This window comes from Labeo rohita, chromosome 12 (assembly GCF_022985175.1).
Source record: "Labeo rohita strain BAU-BD-2019 chromosome 12, IGBB_LRoh.1.0, whole genome shotgun sequence".
In the NCBI taxonomy this organism is placed as follows: domain Eukaryota; kingdom Metazoa; phylum Chordata; class Actinopteri; order Cypriniformes; family Cyprinidae; genus Labeo; species Labeo rohita.
The window spans coordinates 29,279,011-29,297,213 of record NC_066880.1 but is presented as its reverse complement, the minus strand read 5'-3'; the positions used below and the strand labels follow the sequence as shown (position 1 = coordinate 29,297,213).

General features: G+C 32.0%; 1 protein-coding gene across 4 annotated transcripts in view; it reads right to left on the bottom strand.

The window, feature by feature from the left end:
* The window catches only part of pemt (phosphatidylethanolamine N-methyltransferase), a 99,351-nt gene that overhangs the window by 18,472 nt on the left and 62,676 nt on the right, over positions 1-18,203 (bottom strand). For all 4 annotated transcript variants that reach the window (XM_051124495.1, XM_051124496.1, XM_051124493.1 and 1 more), the window contains exons 4-5: positions 12,755-12,900; positions 8,213-8,324 (exon numbers count right to left, since the gene is read on the bottom strand). In XM_051124495.1, coding sequence (XP_050980452.1) covers positions 8,213-8,324; positions 12,755-12,900 — 258 coding nt within the window. The remainder of the gene's footprint in view (positions 1-8,212; positions 8,325-12,754; positions 12,901-18,203) is intronic.

Here is an 18,203-nt window from a genome sequence, read left to right as displayed (position 1 = left end):
CCAAAATAAAATGGCAAATAAAATATCTACATTTTTTTCACATTTTTTCCTGTTTCAAAAGTCAATTTCATTTAAATCACTGCAAAACAAATAAATAAATGGATAATTCCAAAATAAGATAGCACATAAAACATCAAAATAATCATAAAACAGAATATATCCTGCTGCTCTGATGAATCATTCAGCCACATTTTTGATTTGCATCCTTTTTAAATTTTACATATGGGATGGTAAGATTTTTGTTATGGAAAGAAATTCATAATTTTATTCAACAAGGCATTAAACTGATCAAAACTGACAGTAAAGACATTTATAATGTTACAAAATTGTCATTCTTTTGATCTTTCTGTTATCTAAGAATTAAAAAAAAAAATCAAATGTATCAGTTTCCAGACAAATATGAATCAGCACAACTGTTTTTAACATTGATAATAATCAGAAACATTCCTGAGCAGCAAATCAGCATATTAGAATGATTTCTGAAGGATCATGTGACACTGAAGACTGGAGTAATGATGCTGAAAATTCAGCTTTGCCTCACAGAAATAAATTCCATTTTACAATATATTCATGTAGAAAACAGCTATTTTGGATTGTAATAATATTTCACAATTTTACAGCTTTTACTGCAGTTGGTGAGCAGAAGATGCTTATTTCATTAACAAATTTTGCCGCGGCTAGACCCTCTGAACAGTAGTGCATATTATTTCTATATTTTACACATACTACTACATATGAATTTATCGAGAAGACGCACACATTACAATGAAAAGCAGATCAAAACATGGTTGATGCGTGCGGATAAAGCTCTGCACTTTTGTATAATCGTGTATTGCTTGATCTCCTACAGAGCAAAAATGAGCACTGGCCACTCTAGCAGTGAATGGACAAAGACTAGATGGAAAAGAAGAGAGGATGAAGGAGGAACAGCATGAGAGGTGTTTTAAGAGTGTGCCGTGTGTTGGCGTATAGTGCCTACGTGGTTCTTCCTGAGCAGAGAGGTTAGACGACATGTAAGAGGGTTTGGAAACATTAACAGTGAGTGTGTGTGTTGACGTCGATTAGTGGAAGAAGCCGCATTAGCTTTTTTTTTTTTTGCTGGTCACTGAAATGCACTGGTGGAGGAGGCTTTTAAACAGCAAAGGCTGTGGAAAAACATGCATCTACCTACATTTATCCAAAAATGTACCTACAGTAGGCCTACATAAAGCAGTTTTTAATCAATTTTTACGCAAATTTTAACTACAGTGGCAGATTATCAGTTAACAAAGATATATTTTAATGTGTTTTTTTTTTTGCACATTATTATGATCTGAGGTCAAAATACTTTTAATGTAGTGCATGATTTGTAAATTGACACATTTTGATGTTTGCATCTCATAACCAGCTTCATATGAATGGCTTTTCTGATATAGTAAAATTGCTCGTCAGCGCACCCGGTACAGCACTGCACTTGTGATTTGAGGCACTCGGGTATGAGTCCGTCAAACACGAATCATGATAAAAGAGCTCAAACACTTGTAGAAGCAAGATTTCTAACTCAAGTTTGCTTTTGTTTAGGTTTAGAGTAGGACCACAAAACTAGTCTTATGTTGCAGGGGTATATTTGTAGCAATAGCCAAAAATACTTTGAATGGGTCAGATTTATAGATTTTTCTTTTATGCCAAAAATCATTAGGATATTAAGTAAAGATCATGTTCTATGAAGATATTTTGTAAATTTCCCTGTAAATATATCAAAACTTAATTTTTGATTAGTAATATGTATTGATATGAACTCAATTCGGACAACTTTAAGGCGACTTTCTCAGTATTTTCATTTTTTGGCACCATCAGTTTCCAGATTTTCAGTTGTAGTTGTATCTTGGTCAAATATTGTCCTTTCGTAACAAACCATACATACAATTTTGAGAAATTTACAGTTATGACTGGTTTTGTGGTCCAGGGTCACAAATGTGCTGGCGAGCGCTATATTAGACTATGTTAAAGCGCTGTATTATATGCAACGCCGTAGTTACGTCATCAGTTAAGTCATGAAGTTACAAAAAGGCTATTAAAGCTGCCTTAAAACTGTGCATGTAAGTTTTTATTATTTATGAGTCACATTTAAGCATGATCAGATCTGCGTCAAGTTCAGCACATTCAGTTAGAATTTTACAGTCAAATAAATAAAATATGTGAAAATGACCTATTTTACCCTTAGGTCTTAAAGGGTTAAATTAGGCTACTTAGGATACTTGCCTTCCGTCATAAAAAAGATGGCATTAAACAAATATTAAAAATATACTTTCTGTTGTTTCTACATTCATTTGAATATTGAATGTGAAATTAATGCATTATAAAAGTATAATTAAAAACTTTAATGTTAGGTGGGATTAATCACAATTAATCACAATTAATTTCAGAAAAAGTGTGCGATTACTTAGTCAATTTTTTTAATCGATTGACAGCACTAGTTATTTCCAAACGCTGTCATGATACTAACAAAGTAAATAAAACATTGTCAGATACACATTCATCAGTTTCAGATCAAGCTGACTGGACATTTTACTTTGAAAGTAAGCAAAAAGCAGCATAATATTTTACAGAAATGTTGCAACAGGCATGAAAAGTCTAAAAAGAAAAAAGATACTAATGCACAATTATTTCTCCTAAAATTGTTTTCTCAAGATCTTAGCATAGCTAAAGTTATAGGTAAGCCAAAGTTGAGCCAAGTTGAACATGCTAATATACCAAACTTTATTACAATGTTTTTATCAGCTGTTTGGACTCTCATTCTGACGGCACCCATTCACTGTAGAGGATCCACTGGTGAACAAGTGATAGAATGACAACATTTCTACAAAACTATTGAAGAAACAAACTCATCTACATCTTGGATGGTCTGAGGGTGTGGACATGTACAATACCATCACTTTTAGTGCCACTCACTGGACATTTTACTTTGAAAGTGTTGCAAAATGCACAGAAAGCATAATATTTTACAGAAATGTTGCAACAGGCATGTTTTTTCAATGAGCCTGAGTCGCTTTTTAAACTTGCTTACGGTAAGAATGTAAAAAAATCTGGTGAAATCTTCGATTGGCATGGGGCATTATCTCAAAAACCAATGGAGGTAGGGTCTCAAAGAGCATAATTAAACAGCAGTACCAAAAAAAAAAAAAAAAAAAACAAAAAAAAAAAAAAAAAAAAAGAAGTAGAAGAAGAAGAAAAACAAAACTGTTTGCTCAAGATTTCAGCATAGCTAAAGTAATAGGTATGCCAATAAAGCGCCATGTGATAATATAGTTGAGCTTTTTTGTCTTGTGAAGCCAAAAGTGCATGTTTGTAAGAAGCAAATCCATCATTAGGATGTTTTTAACTAAAATATGAGTCTATAATCCATAAAAACGCTTCCTTTAGTGAAAAAGTGGAGAGAAATCTGCACAGATCAAGTACCGTTTACAAGCCAAAACAGTCCAAAACAGGATTACCAAAACAGGAGATGGACTTTTTCACTGGAGGAAACATTATTACGGATTACTGACTCGTATTTTAGCCAGAAGCAACAGCTTGAAGTTAAAAATGTCTTAATTATGGATTTATTTCTTACAATCATGCACCTTTTGTCTTCTCAAGATGTTAATTGACGGATTGTAGTGGTGTGGATTACTTGTGGATTATTGTGATGTTTTTATCAGCTGTTTGGACTCTCATTCTGACGGCACCCGTTCACTGCAGAGGATCCATTGGTGAACAAGTGATGGAATGACACATTTCTACAAAACTATTGAAGAAACAAACTCGTCTACATCTTGGATGATCTGAGGGTGTGGACATGTACAATACCATTACTTTTAGTGCCAGTCACTGGACATTTTACTTTGAAAGTGTTGCAAAAAAAAAGCATAATATTTTACAGAAATGTTGCAACAGGCATGCTTTTTCAACGAGCCTGAGTTGCTTTTCAAACTTGCTTGGCATAAGACATTATCTCAAAAACCAATGGAGGTAAGGTATACTCAAAAAAAATAATTAAATAACAGTACCAAAAAAAAGAGAAAAAAAAAGAAAGGAAAAAGTCACTCTTTTTGTGACAATGTCCAATATGATACTAATGCCCACAAATACAGAAGCCCAGGATAGACTTCATGAAATATTAGTTTGGTCTTGTTTTTATGATTGTTAGTCCTGTGAGATCACACAGATATAAAGCTGTGTGATAATATAGTTGAGCTTTTTTTATGTTGTAAATCCAAAAAGTGCATATTTGTAGGAAACAATTCCATCATTCAGACATTTTTAACTAAAATATGAAGCCATAATCCATAAAAACTAGGGCTGTCAGTTTAACACGTTAATTAGTTATGAAAAAAATAATGGAATTAAAATATTTTAACACAGTTAATGCACTGGCCCGCCCCCAGACATGTTCGTCCTCTTCTACTATATTTCATATAGTTGACTGTCAACAAATATGATGCAGGGCAACAACTCCACAACTGCAGGTATGGCCTAAAATCACATATCACACGGAGCAATATGACACGAGTGCTGATTTTGCCCGATCTATCACGAGCTTAAATGTGATTTTATACAACAGTTATATTTTAAACACAATATTGTGTTTTTGCTTAATTTTGCAGAGAACATATTACCTTTGAAGCCACAGCAGAATTGCTGCATGCCTCAGAGCAACACAGTGGAGTTTAGTTTCTGAATGAATGTGTGTTTTGAACGAATCATGTGAAACAATGAGTCAAAGGCCCATTATAGAGACAGCCGTTTACTTGATTCCTGAATGAATCAGCCCTTTGAATGAATGAATGACACAGAAAGACATTTACCGCCACCTGCTGGCAGTTTTAGTTTCTTATTTAGGATATCATTTCATTAAAAAATAATTAAAAATAAAATACAGTTCAGGCAGAGCAAGACAAGACGAGTGTTTGAGCTTAAAAAGTATTTAAATTGTATTTTTTCAATGAAAATAACCAATCGTTTCGCTAGATAAGACCCTTCTTCCTCGGCTGGGATCGTTTACAACCGCATTTGGGATCGTTTGAAGCCGCATTTAAACTGCATTTTGGAAGTTCAACCTCGGAGCACCATATCAGTCCATTATATGGAGAAAAATGCGGAAATGTTTTCCTCAAAAAACATAATTTCTTTACGACTGAAGAAAGAAAGACACGAACATCTTGGATGACAAGGGGGTGAGTACATTATCTGTAAATTTTTGTTATACAATTTTTTTTGTCATACAAAATATGACAGTATTGTTTGTTTGCTGATAATGTGAGGTACACAAACTAGACTCTCACTGTCTGACCAATTAGCCTTGACATCCGATTTCATCCGTGCTGGTCTTTCAACAGGTGATGATTCATGTCATGACGTAGTGGACGGGCGCTGGCACAAGTGCTTTCACATCCCTGGCACAAGCATGTGAGGGTCAATGGGCTACACGTGTCCACATTTCTCTCTCGACGCGTGGTTGGCAGCGAGTCTCTTTTATCCCCGGGGCGTCTGACGCACAAGCACACGGGCAGACACCGCCCTGGACTGGATCGATGTTAGAAACCAACAGCAAACTGAGACGCACACACAGAGCGGCCGACAGTAAAAGGCTTTATAGTTTAGGAGACCACAGGCCGCTTGCTCCATCAGCGGTTGCCTAGTGAACAAACAAGCCTGTCATCAGCAGACCAGTCACTGTTGTCAAGGTTTTATAAAGTCCGCATTGACAAACGAATATATAAATGTGCTAATTGTTCACACGTCAAACTTGGTGGCGTCAAACTTGCGTAAATTCGGCATAAAAAAGGCCCGATTCTTGCATCGTTCCAAGTCGTTTTCAAATTACACACATTGCTTTCTCGGCATGAGGCGCGTTCAGGTTTATCAACCTGCGAGACGGCCGCATGTGTTATTAGGAGCGAGAGCAGCCAGAAATAGCAGCACACGGCTCCTGAGAAATCCATTAGTGCAAATAACATCTGCTTTGCTCAAACACAGAGTCTGCTCTCTGTCTGTGCAGATGGGATCATGGAGGGATAGAGACGGGCATTCTGGGGATTTTGGGAGCGGTGTGTGCTTTATTAACAAGCTCATGGTTTAGACACACAGAAATACCCGGGAGTGCAGCACTGTGATCAAATAACAGCTGATTAACACACCTGTGTTGTGAACTCTCCGACTAAAATCATTGTGATATACACTATAATATACTAAAAAATACATGTTTTTGTCACTTCGGCTCATCAAGGCTGCATTTATATGATTAGAAATACTGTACAAGCAGTACAATTGTGAAATATTATTCCAATTTAAAATACGTTTTCTACGTGAATATCTGTTGAAATGTAATTGATTGCTGTGATCAAAGCTGAATTTTCAGCATCATTACTCCAGTCTTCAGCGTCACATGATCCTTCAGAAATCATTCTGATATGTTGATTTGCTGCTCAAGAAACATTCTGATTATTAGCAATGTTGAAAACAGTTGTGCTGCTTCATATTTTTGTGGATATATTTTATTTTTCAGGTTCTTTGATGAATAGAAAGAAAATTTATTTCAAATAGAAATCTTTCGTAACACTATAAATGTCTTTACTGTCACTTTTGATCTATTTAAGGTATCCTTGCATTTTTATATTTTTTATATTTTTATTTACATTTTTATTCTGGAAAGAAAATTAAATGTTTATTAAGCAGCAAATCAGCATATTATGAAAAAAGAAAAAGGAAACATGCACTGCATAAATTATTTGCAATTTTTTTTAGGTTTCTTTGGTGAATAGAAAATTCAAAAGAACAAAATTTACTTGAAATAGAAATCTTTCGTAACACTATAAATGTCTTTACTGTCACTTTTCCAATTAATGCAAAATAATAAAAATATATATATATATATATATATATATATATATATATCCAAAAATAAAATAAATTAAAATAACACAAATAAATTTAAGAATATTTTATTTTATATAAATTATTAGCATCTTTTTTTTTACATTTCTTTGATAAATAGAAAGTTAAAAAGTACAGAATTTATTTGAAATAGAAATCTAACACTATAAATGTTTTTACTGTCACTTTTGATCTATTTAAGGCATCCTTGCATTTTTTTAAATGTTTTATATTTTTATTTACATTTTTATTCTGGAAAGAAAATGAAATGTTTCTTAAGCAACAAATCAGCATATTATGAAAAAAGGAAAAAGAAAAATGCACTGGATAAATTATTAGCAATTTTTTCAGTTCAAAAGAACAGAATTTATTTGAAATAGAAATCTTTCGTAACACTATTAATGTCTTTACGGTCACTTTTGATCTATTTAACGCAAAATAATAATAATAATAATAATATAAATATACATATATAAATCCAAAAATAAAATAAAATAAAATAAAATAACACAAATAAATTTAAGAATATTTTATTTTATATAAATGATTAGCATTTTTTTGTAGATTTCTTTGATGAATAGAAAGTTATGTATATATATATATATATATATATATAATATTTTTATTCTGGAAAAAATGCTTATTGAGTAGCAAATCAGCATATTATGAAAAAAAGAAAAAAAGTGCACTGAATGAAGTATTTGCAATTTTTTTTAGGTTTCTTTGATGAATAGAAAGTTCAGAAGAACAGAACTGAATTGAAATAGAAATCTTTCGTAACACTATAAATGTTTTTACTGTCACTTTTGATTTATTTAATGCATCCTTGCAGAATAAAAATATTAAAAAAAGGAAAAAAAAAAAAAATGAAGATATTTTATATACATATAAAAATTAATATTTTACATTTATATAAATTATTTTTTTATATTATATATAACATATATATTTTATATATTAGGAAAAAAGAAACAAACAAACGCACTGGATAAATTATTTGCAAGAATCTATTACATGCATTTACAAAATAGATGGCAGTGAATTTCCATTTAATGCTGATTTCTAAAAATGTTTTTAGATCATTAGATTTCAGAGAATTAGTGACATCTATCATGTGATCACTCTTAAATTATGATGGAGAACACGATCATCAAGCTTGACAGTTTATCAATTCAAATTTTCACTCAAATCATGCTGATAACATAATATGCTGAAAATAATAAAAAGCGCAGAATGAAAAATGCCTATGTAAGTATTTTCTCTAGTGTTCTCAGATGATTGTATTGGGTTATAATGAAGTGAGACGGATCAGACTCACATTAAGGCCAGGCCCAGGTAGTTTGCAGTGCTGCCCCAGTACATGGGGTTCTCCATCACATTAAAGGGGAAACCAGTCACCTTCTGATCCATGAGGATGCCAAAATAGTCACCTGTTTAAATATAAAAAAGAGAATCATCAATCAAATAATTCCATGTCTATGGTTCACATACAAACTCCAGGGAATCAGCTAATTATAGCCCTGAACGTCACATGTTGTGTCTGAAGTCTGGAAAATGCTGCTTTCACAAGCAGCATATGGAGGACCGAAGGCATGAAGGCACATCTAAATTTAGTGTCAAGACTATAAATATTCCGGTTCAATATTCCTTCCTATTGGCTCTTCTTACACAGCCTAATGTATAGTTGCCTAATTAACATCTGTATATTCTGCTGAGACTTCATATCCTCGGCTCGCAGGACTATAGTTAGATAGTCTGAACATATAACACCACTGACAAACCAACGGCTTTGTCACTATGATACCACTTTCTCATATCTGACGTGACCATGATCTGATGTGTTACCATGTGAAAAAACTTCACTCTAGTGACTCAAAAACTGCTGTCTTTGCTTGCAACTACAGAAACAGGTTGTGATTTCAGTTTTTCTATTTGAAATAAAAATGCATTTAAAAAATATATAGAAAAAAAAAAAATATATATATATAAAATAAACGCTGTTTCACACAAAATAACATGCATATTATCAAATATTTATTGTATACATACATGTACAACACACACATACACATATTTATTTTTTATATTTTTAAATAATTATTTATTTATTTATTTTTATTAATTATTTTGACATTGTTAATAATTTAGTTTTTTACCAGTCAAAAGTTTTTGAACAGTAAGATTTTTAATGTTTTTTAAAGAAGTCTCTGCTGCTCAGCAAACCTGTATTGATTTGATCCAAAGCACAGCAAAAACAGTAAAATTCTGAAATATTTTTACTATTTAAAATAACTGTTTTCTATTTGAATATATTTTAAAATGTAATTTATTCCTGTGATTTAAAAGCTGAATTTTAGCATCATTACTCCAGTCACATGATCCTTCAGAAATCATTCTAATATTCTGATTTGCTGCTCAGAAACATCATTATTATTATTATTATTATTATTATTATGTTGAAAACAGCTGAGTAGACTTTTTTCAGGTTTCTTTGATGAATAGGAAATTCAGAAGAACAGCATTTATCTGAAATACAAATAACATTTTGAAAGTCTTTATCATCACTTTTGATTAATTTAAAGCATCCTTGCTAAACAAAAGTATTATTTTTTATAAAAATTGTATACTTTTTGTAATAAAAAAACGTAGAATGTTCTCAACTGTTTCAAATATTGATAATAATAATCAGAAATGTTTCTCAAACAGCAAATCAGCATATTAGAATGATTTCTGAAGGATCATGTGATGCTGAAGACTGGAGTAATGATGCTGAAAATTCAGATTTGATCACAGAAACAAATTACATTTTAACAGATATTCAAATAGAAAGAAGTTATTTTAAATAGTAAAAATATTTCAAAACTTTACTGCTTTTGCTGTGGGTCAAATAAATGCAGGCTTGGTGAACAGAAGAGACTTCTTTAAAAAAAAAAACATTAAAAATCTTAATATTCAAAAACGTTTAACTGATAGGGTCATTTTCAGGACAAGTTTTAAAAAAAAATTACTAATATTTTTATCAACTGCTCTATCAGGGCCATATTTATTCTTTCTGCCAATTGCCGAATCAGACAAACAAGATTGTGGGATCCGTCTGTGCTGCTTCAAAAATGGAGCAGATGAAGACGAAATGTTACACAAAACACTGCTTTCCCAAATCTCCAGCAGGTTTGCTCAAACAGGCCTGGAAATTAAAACTCCGCAGGAAGACCGATTTCCAGGAACGCCACTGATCTCTTCTGTTTCAAGCAAATCAGTTTTATGAAAATTCAGCCGTTTAATGAAGAATTATGATTCAGAGTGGACCGAATCAGCGATATACTGTAATAATGAGCATGCGGGCACAAAAGTAATTAAGAATCACATGCGCACGTTGACGAATCATAACTTAACGAGCTTTCGCTCCATTTCCAGGTCATCCTAAACAAAAGGCCGGTTTGATTTCGTGATCTGGTTCCAATCGCTGCCCTTCAGAGAAGTAGAGCACCTTTTGTCATCAGGACTATGTAACCAGCCCTGCAATATCTGTGTTTTAACCCTCCTTTCTCTCTGACCCAGTTAAGGACAAAAGTCTGACGGTAACATGCACCTGTTTGTCCGAGTTTCTTTTATTTAGGTTTCATTTTTTGATGCGTGAATTTGTCTGTTATATAAGCACGTACATTAGGGAGGCCTGCTATCGCTCTTGTAAATACAGCATATACGGTCAGCTGTTATGAATGAAAACAGGCTTCATTCACAAGTACAAAGCAATACTAACATGATTACACGTACAAATAATAATTCAGGTCAGCAGGTGGAAGAAAAGCTTTGTGCTGTCAGTCATTCATCGCTAACACTTTACCTAACAATAAAAAATACTTGGAAAGCATTAATTAATGATTTTAACATTTACTAACATATTATTAAAATGATTTTTTTTATACACATTCATCATATTTAATGGACTAATATGAACTAATCATGAACAGTTGTATTTTTTTTAAACCAATGTTCACAAAAAATACTGTGTTTATGATGTTTGTACAATAATTTGAAGATCAAATGTGAAATTATTGCAATATAAAAGTGTATTTAAAACCTTTAATGTTAGGTGGGATAAATTAGTTAATTTTACCGATTGACAGCATAAATATCGGAGCCTGCTAAAAATGCTCATTTTAATACACACACACACACATATATCATATATATATATATATATATATATAATACGCATTATTTTAGGCACTTAATTGGGTACTTAATTAATTAATTAAATGCTAAGACACTTAATTTGGTTATTAATTTATTAATTCATAGATATTTTTTCACTGTTTTTTAAATTTTTTTACTCTGATAAATTATTAATTCACAAAGAAATTAAAAAACACTATTAAATCACTTGTCATTTTATTGTCAAATATAAAATATAAAAATCTGTGTTGCTACTAAATCTTTACTTTAAAACTTTCATTATTTATATTTATTATATATAATGCATAACTGTAATTTTTACTTCACAAATAGTATGTGTTTACAATTTTTACAAGTTTACAATTTTTAAACAACAAAATACAGTCAAGCATTGTTACTACTACTAATAACAACAACAATGATGATAATAATAATATTATTATTATTTAATATTATTTAATTCAATAATGATAGTAATATGTTTTGGTAGCAGTAATAGTATATAAATAAAAAATATTATTATTAATATTAAATACTTTAGTTCGACAGAATTATAGTGATTTTTATTTAATCATTTTTAATAAAACAATAAAATTAAATAAAATAAAATTAAATTAAATTAAAAAAGGCATGTTTCCCCAATTTGTTCTGCCCACCCATTGCCAGTTGAGGCCAGTTGAGGCCCTGCTTACATACACTACCATTCATTTGGGGTCAGTAACATTTTGAAAGAAGTCTCTTCTGCTTATCAAGTCTGCATTGATTTGATTAAAAATACACAAAAAATGTAAAATATTATTACAATTCTAAAATATCTGTTTTCTATGTGAATGTATGTTAAAATGTAATTTATTTCTGTAATCAAAGCTATATTTTCAGCATCATTACTCAGTCTTCAATATCACTAGATCCTTCAGAAATCATTCTAATACGGTGATTTCCTGCTCAAAAAACATTGCTGATCATTATCAATATTGAAAACAGTCATGCTGCTTCATATTTTTGTTACATTTTATTTTTCAGATTTCAGAGATCAATAGAAAGCACAAAAGAACAGCATTTATTTATCATCTGAAACATTATAAATGTCTTTACTGTTACTTTTGATCAATATAATACACCCTTGATGAATAAAAAGCATCTTATATACACAATCAATCATCTTTAAGTGCACATCTGCATGTTTTCGTCCATATTCCAAAGACAGTGCCATCTCTACCCAAGGTTAACAATGCTAATCCAACATGTCTAAAAGGCACGTAATGTTCTGTGAGGATGTTCTAACACACTGTCAGCGTTCACACCTCTACATCTGACCTATACTGACCATGCTGTACCTCCAGTGTAGCCCATGTGCAGCAGGTATCTGACACCTGCGTCTGACCAATCACAGTCAAACGCCCGCTACATATCTGATGTGGGTCAGTCGCTTTTACTGCACATTCGACAAGCAGTTGATGGACGGAAACATTTATTGCGTCTTCGCCGTCATAAAAGTCACGTTGTACCAAAATGACAAAACGACAAGTGTTTTTGTTTACGTCCGGTAATGCATCTGAGTGCAAATTCAGCTCCTGGATTGAGATTGCAAATAGGATGCACATTGGCGAGTGTTAATTTTAGACCCTGTACACAAGACATGCAAGTGTGAATGTGGACCAGGAGTATGAGAGGACAGATTTACCCAGGAAAGTGCCGGTAACGCCCAGAGCCATGAAGCTGCTGATCACAAACACCGATCCCAGCGCCATGAGAGCTGCTCCCGTATAGTACACCTGTGCGTTATCCAGCGGCTCCCAGCGAGGATGACCCTTCATGGCTACTGTAATACTGACAAACAAACACAAAAAGCAAACGTCAGAGAGAGGGCAAGTGAAAAAAAATCACTAAAAATCCAAATATAACCTTTCAATCTGCCTTTGTTTGCTCATGTAATACAGTTGTGTGAATAAACAGCAGCGATGCATCCCAACGTGGGTCTTTGTCTGAACGACATACAGTAAATTGACTATTTGTGCCGAAGCAAAAGTAGGTTAGCGAGATTGATTTTTTTCCAGAAGCATCTGATAAGATTGCGATTGGAGGTTTTCCTTTGGCTCATGTGGAGCTACAGATGGGATACAGGCTGCTTTGGTGGTTTAGTCACTGGACTGTTTGTCAGACAGACTGATTGAAACCGAAGCTGATTGCACACTGGAAAACTCCAACTCATCTGATCTAAATGGAAAGCCAATGGAAATTATTATTCAGGAGCATGCATTGCTGTTAAAGGTTTCTCACTGATGCATCATCATTTATAACAGCACATGTTGTTTTCTGAGGTGCTGTGATGGGTAATCCTAACAGACTTACTGTGATCTCTGTGATTATATGAGATTAAGACATAATACATGCTTCTCAAGAAGCCACAAGCAGGGTTATTATACTTAAAGGAGAAGTCCACTTCCAGGACAAAGATTTACAGATAATGTACTCACCCCCTTGTCATCCAAGATGTTCATGTCTGTCTTTCTTCATTCGTAAAGAAATTATGTTTTTTGAGGAAAACGTTTCAGCATTTTTCTCCATATAATGGACTGATATGGTGCCCCGAGTTTGAACTTGCAAAATGCAGTTTAAATGCGGCTTCAAACGATCCCAAATGCAGTTGTGAACAATCCCAGTCGAGGTAGAATGGTCTTATCTAGCGAAACGATCGGTTATTTTCATTAAAAAAATAAAATGTAAATTATTTTTAATCTTAATCTCTTTTCTTGCTCTGCCTGAACTCTGTGTATTCTGGCTCAAGACAGTTAGGGTATGTCAAAAAACTCCAATCGTATTTTCTCCCTCAACTTTAAAAATCATTTCAAAATCATCCTACATCGCTGCAGAAGTTCAGACCCAGTGTTTGCAAAGTGAACATGCAAAGAAGATCAAACACCCTTAAGGAAAAAGGTAAAACAGCGATATAGGACGATTTTGAAGTTGAGGGAGAACATGAGATGGGAGTTTTTCGACAAACCCTAACTGTCATGAACCGGAACAAAACAGTCCAGGCAGAGCAAGACAAGATGAGCGTTTGACATTAAAAAGTATATAAATTGTATTATTTTTATGAAAATAACTGATTGTTTTACTAGATAAGACCCTTCTTCCTCGGCTGGGATTGTTTACAACCGCATTTGTGATCGCCTGAAGCCGCATTTAAACTGTATTTTGGAAGTTCAAACTCGGGGCACCATATCAGTCCATTATATGGAGAAAAATGCTGAAATGTTTTTCTCAAAATACATAATTTTGTTTTACGACTGAAGAAAGACAGACATGAACATCTTGGATATATATATATATATATATATACAGTATTTTTGTTGTTTTTTTATTACAGGTAAGTTTGTTACAAAATGACTAAACCTTTAACTATAATTAAAATGAAAAAAATATTAATAATTATATATATATATATATATATGTGTGTATATAGTATGTAGTTGAAAGAAGCTGCTTTGAAAAAAAAACCCCATCAAAAACTAGTAAAAAAAAAAAAAAATACACAAACAATAAATAAATAAACATAAATATCACAATGAGTTATTTTTTAATATATATATTAAGATAAAATGTAAAAAGTGTCTAAAAGCCCTATACATCACTTTATACTTATAATAAAAATATCTGCCAATAAGGGTTTTTATTCCCTTTTAATATTTTTTCTGCCCTCACTGGCAGATAATTTTTTCTTTCATTGATGTTTTTTTTATAAATATAAAGCAAAAGCATTCTTGTCTTGCACTTTTAAGTGTTTATGCTTAAAACAACAAAGAAAATCTGTCAATGGAGTTATAAAATTAACTAATGTTTATTTCTTATTTTAAGCATAAATTTGCTTAATTTGATTAAAGTTTTAATATTTCAAGCCATTTGAAGAACATTTAGATATCTGTACTGGGAAACAAGACAAAAACACTAAATTGAAAAATAAAATCTCTGTAATGAACAACTTGAGATGAGTAGAAATGCACCAAAAAAAAAAAAAAACATTATTATTTTGTGTGCAATGCTGAATCCTAACAAAGCCTTATTAAGAGCCCGTGTCCCACTGCTCTAGTTCCTGTTGAGCTCCCTACATCGTCCGAACACATCCAGCTGACCCCTCCATCAGTCTGAACTAATTTCCACCATCAGCAGGGAAGATCTTTCAGCCAGCAGAAGAGTAATTATCCCTGCACCTTTCTTCTGCATCTCTCTTTTAGGCCCTGAAAACAAATAATTGGACCTTCACTGCACCTTTCAGCCTTTGAAAAACACCTGGTCAGGGATGAAGAGCTTTCTAGAAGAAGAGAAAGAAAGGTCAGTGTTACAGAGGGACGGTAATGTCTGTTTTCTGGGTCACGGCTACACAAACATTTGACGACTTCACCAGAGATAAAGACGCATCTTAAAGGTAAAGTGTGATTTTTGAGCATCAAAATACTTTTTCTAATCATATTTAATACGCAGAAACAGCTACAAGAAACTAACAGATTGATTTTCACCAACACAACCAACAGAGTGATGCAGGGATGAGTTTCACCATCCTGAAGTCAACATGTTTTTTTTTTTTTTGACAGGTTTTACAATTGCAAGTTTATATTTCATAATTCAGATTTTTTTTTTCTTGCAATTGCAAGTTTATACTTCATAATTCAGACTTTTTTTCTTACAATTTTGTTTACATCTCAAAATTTGCACTTTTTCTTGCAATTGCAAGTTTATATCTCTCTATTCATACTTTTGTTTGTTACAATTTTGCATTTTTTCTTTAAATTTTAAGTTTATATCTCACAATTCATCCTTATTCGTCACAATTTTTTAGTACAATTTAGCATTTTGTCTCGCAACTGCGAGTTTATATCTCAAAATTCAGATATTTTTATCACAATTGTAAAGTTCTATCTGATAATTCAGACTTTATTCTCACAATTGTGATTTTACATCACAAACTTTGTACTTTTTCTTGAAACGGCAAGTTTACATTTTACAATTCATACTTTTTTTCCCTCACAATTTAGCATGTTTTCCTCACAACTGGGAGTTTATATCTCAAACTTTTTACTTTTTATTGCAATTGCAAGTTAATATCTTACAATTTATACTTTTTTCTTACAATTTTGCATGTTTTCTGTACATTTCAAGTTTATATCTTAAAATTCTGTTTTTTTCTGGCAATTGTAAGTTTGTATCTCACAATTCATGCTTTTTCTCAATTTTTTCTTTAAATTTTAAGTTTATATCCTATAATTCAGACTTAAATCTCAAAATTTGTACTTTTTCCTTCAAATTCAGATTTTTTTTCTCACAATTGCAAGTTTATACTTCATAATTCAGACTTTATTCTCACAATTTTAAGTTTACATCTCAAAATTTGTACTTTTTCTTGCAATTGCAAGTTTATATTTCTCTATTTATACTTTTTTTCTTACAATTTTGCATTTTTTCTTTAAATTTCAAGTTCATATCTTGCAATTCTGTTTTTTCTTACAATTGCGAGTTTATATCTCACAATTCATCCCTTTTCATCAATTTTTTCTTACAATTTAGCATTTCCTCACAACTGTGAGTTTATATCTCAAAATTTGTACTTTTTCTTTATATTTTACAATTCATTATTTTTTTCTCACAATTTATCATTTTTCTCGCAATGGTAAGTTTATATCTTCTAATTCATGCTTTTCTTACAATTCTGAGTTTTTTCTCACAATTTACAATTTTGTCTAAATGTCAGCATTTCAAAATGTCAAAGATATGACTGCATTCATCCATGATTCATTAAAAAATTAGAAATTCTTTGAAATTTAAAATGACAAAACTTAAAATTACAATTAATTATTACACTGATTACAATAATTATTCAAATTGTTAAAAAAAAAAAAAAAGGTGTTAAAGTTCAATTTCCTTGCTAAAAACTCATGTATCTTTTTCTGAATTGAAACAACTCCAAATGCATTATAGGGTTAAATAATGACTTCAGCTTTTTTACACCTATTTTTAACTTTTTTACACCTACAGTGGGCGTCAAAAGAGAAAGAGGCGTTTGGTTCCTACAGTTGTTTGGTTTGAGTATTTTTTATTTTTTTTTGCAATTCTCTTTGGTGACTGTAAATGTCAAAATGACACACTTGACCTTTAGATTGCTTTAAATGAGCCTTCATCCTGAGCTCATCTACCTCAAGCTAAGCTCAACCACCTCAATGTTGCTAATTACGACTTTCATGGGACTATTACACCTACAGGCGCCAGTGAGTTCAGCTTCAGTTCCACGCGGCTGATGGTTTGTGTAATTCACTGGGGAATATGTGGATGACACCAACAGAACACATTCTCAGTCATTAGGCCGAAAAAAGCTGCCAAATCGTCACTGCAAAAACACACTGCTTAAATGTTCATATATATAATGTTACTTTCAATCGCTGCCAACATGCATTATTCAAACCTAATATTATGTGGCAGTAACTTTTTTCTTGCAGTTCCTTGTTTATATCTTACAATTCTTACTTTTTATCTCACAATTTAACATATTTTTTTGCAATTACAAGTTTATATCTCATAATTAATTCTTTTTCTTACAGTTCAGATTTTTTCTCACAATTTAGCATTTTTTCTCGCAATCGTGAGCTTTTAATCAACATTTCTTGCAATTGCAAGTTCATATCTCACAATTCATCCTTTTTTCTTTTTTTTTTTTCTCACAAATTAGAATATTTTCTTGCAATTGTAAGTTAATATCTCATAATTCACCTTTCTTTCCCCTCACAATTTTTTTCTCGCAATTCTGTAATTTTTTTCTTGCAATTCTATGCTTCTATATCACCATTCATACTTTTTTTCTCACAATTCTGAGTTTTTTCTCACAATTTAACATTTTCTCGCATTTGTAAGTTAATATCTCATAATTCACTTTTTTTCTTACAATTCTGTTTTTTCTCACCATTTAATATTTTTTCTTGCAATTGTAAGTTTATCTTGCAATTCTGTCTTTTTTTCTTGCAATTCTGTTTATATCTCATAACTCAAGACTTTTTTTCTCACAATTGTAAGTTTATCTCAAAATTTGTACTTTTTCTTGCAGTTGCAAGTTGTTTATATCCCAATTTTAATACTTTTCCCCCTCA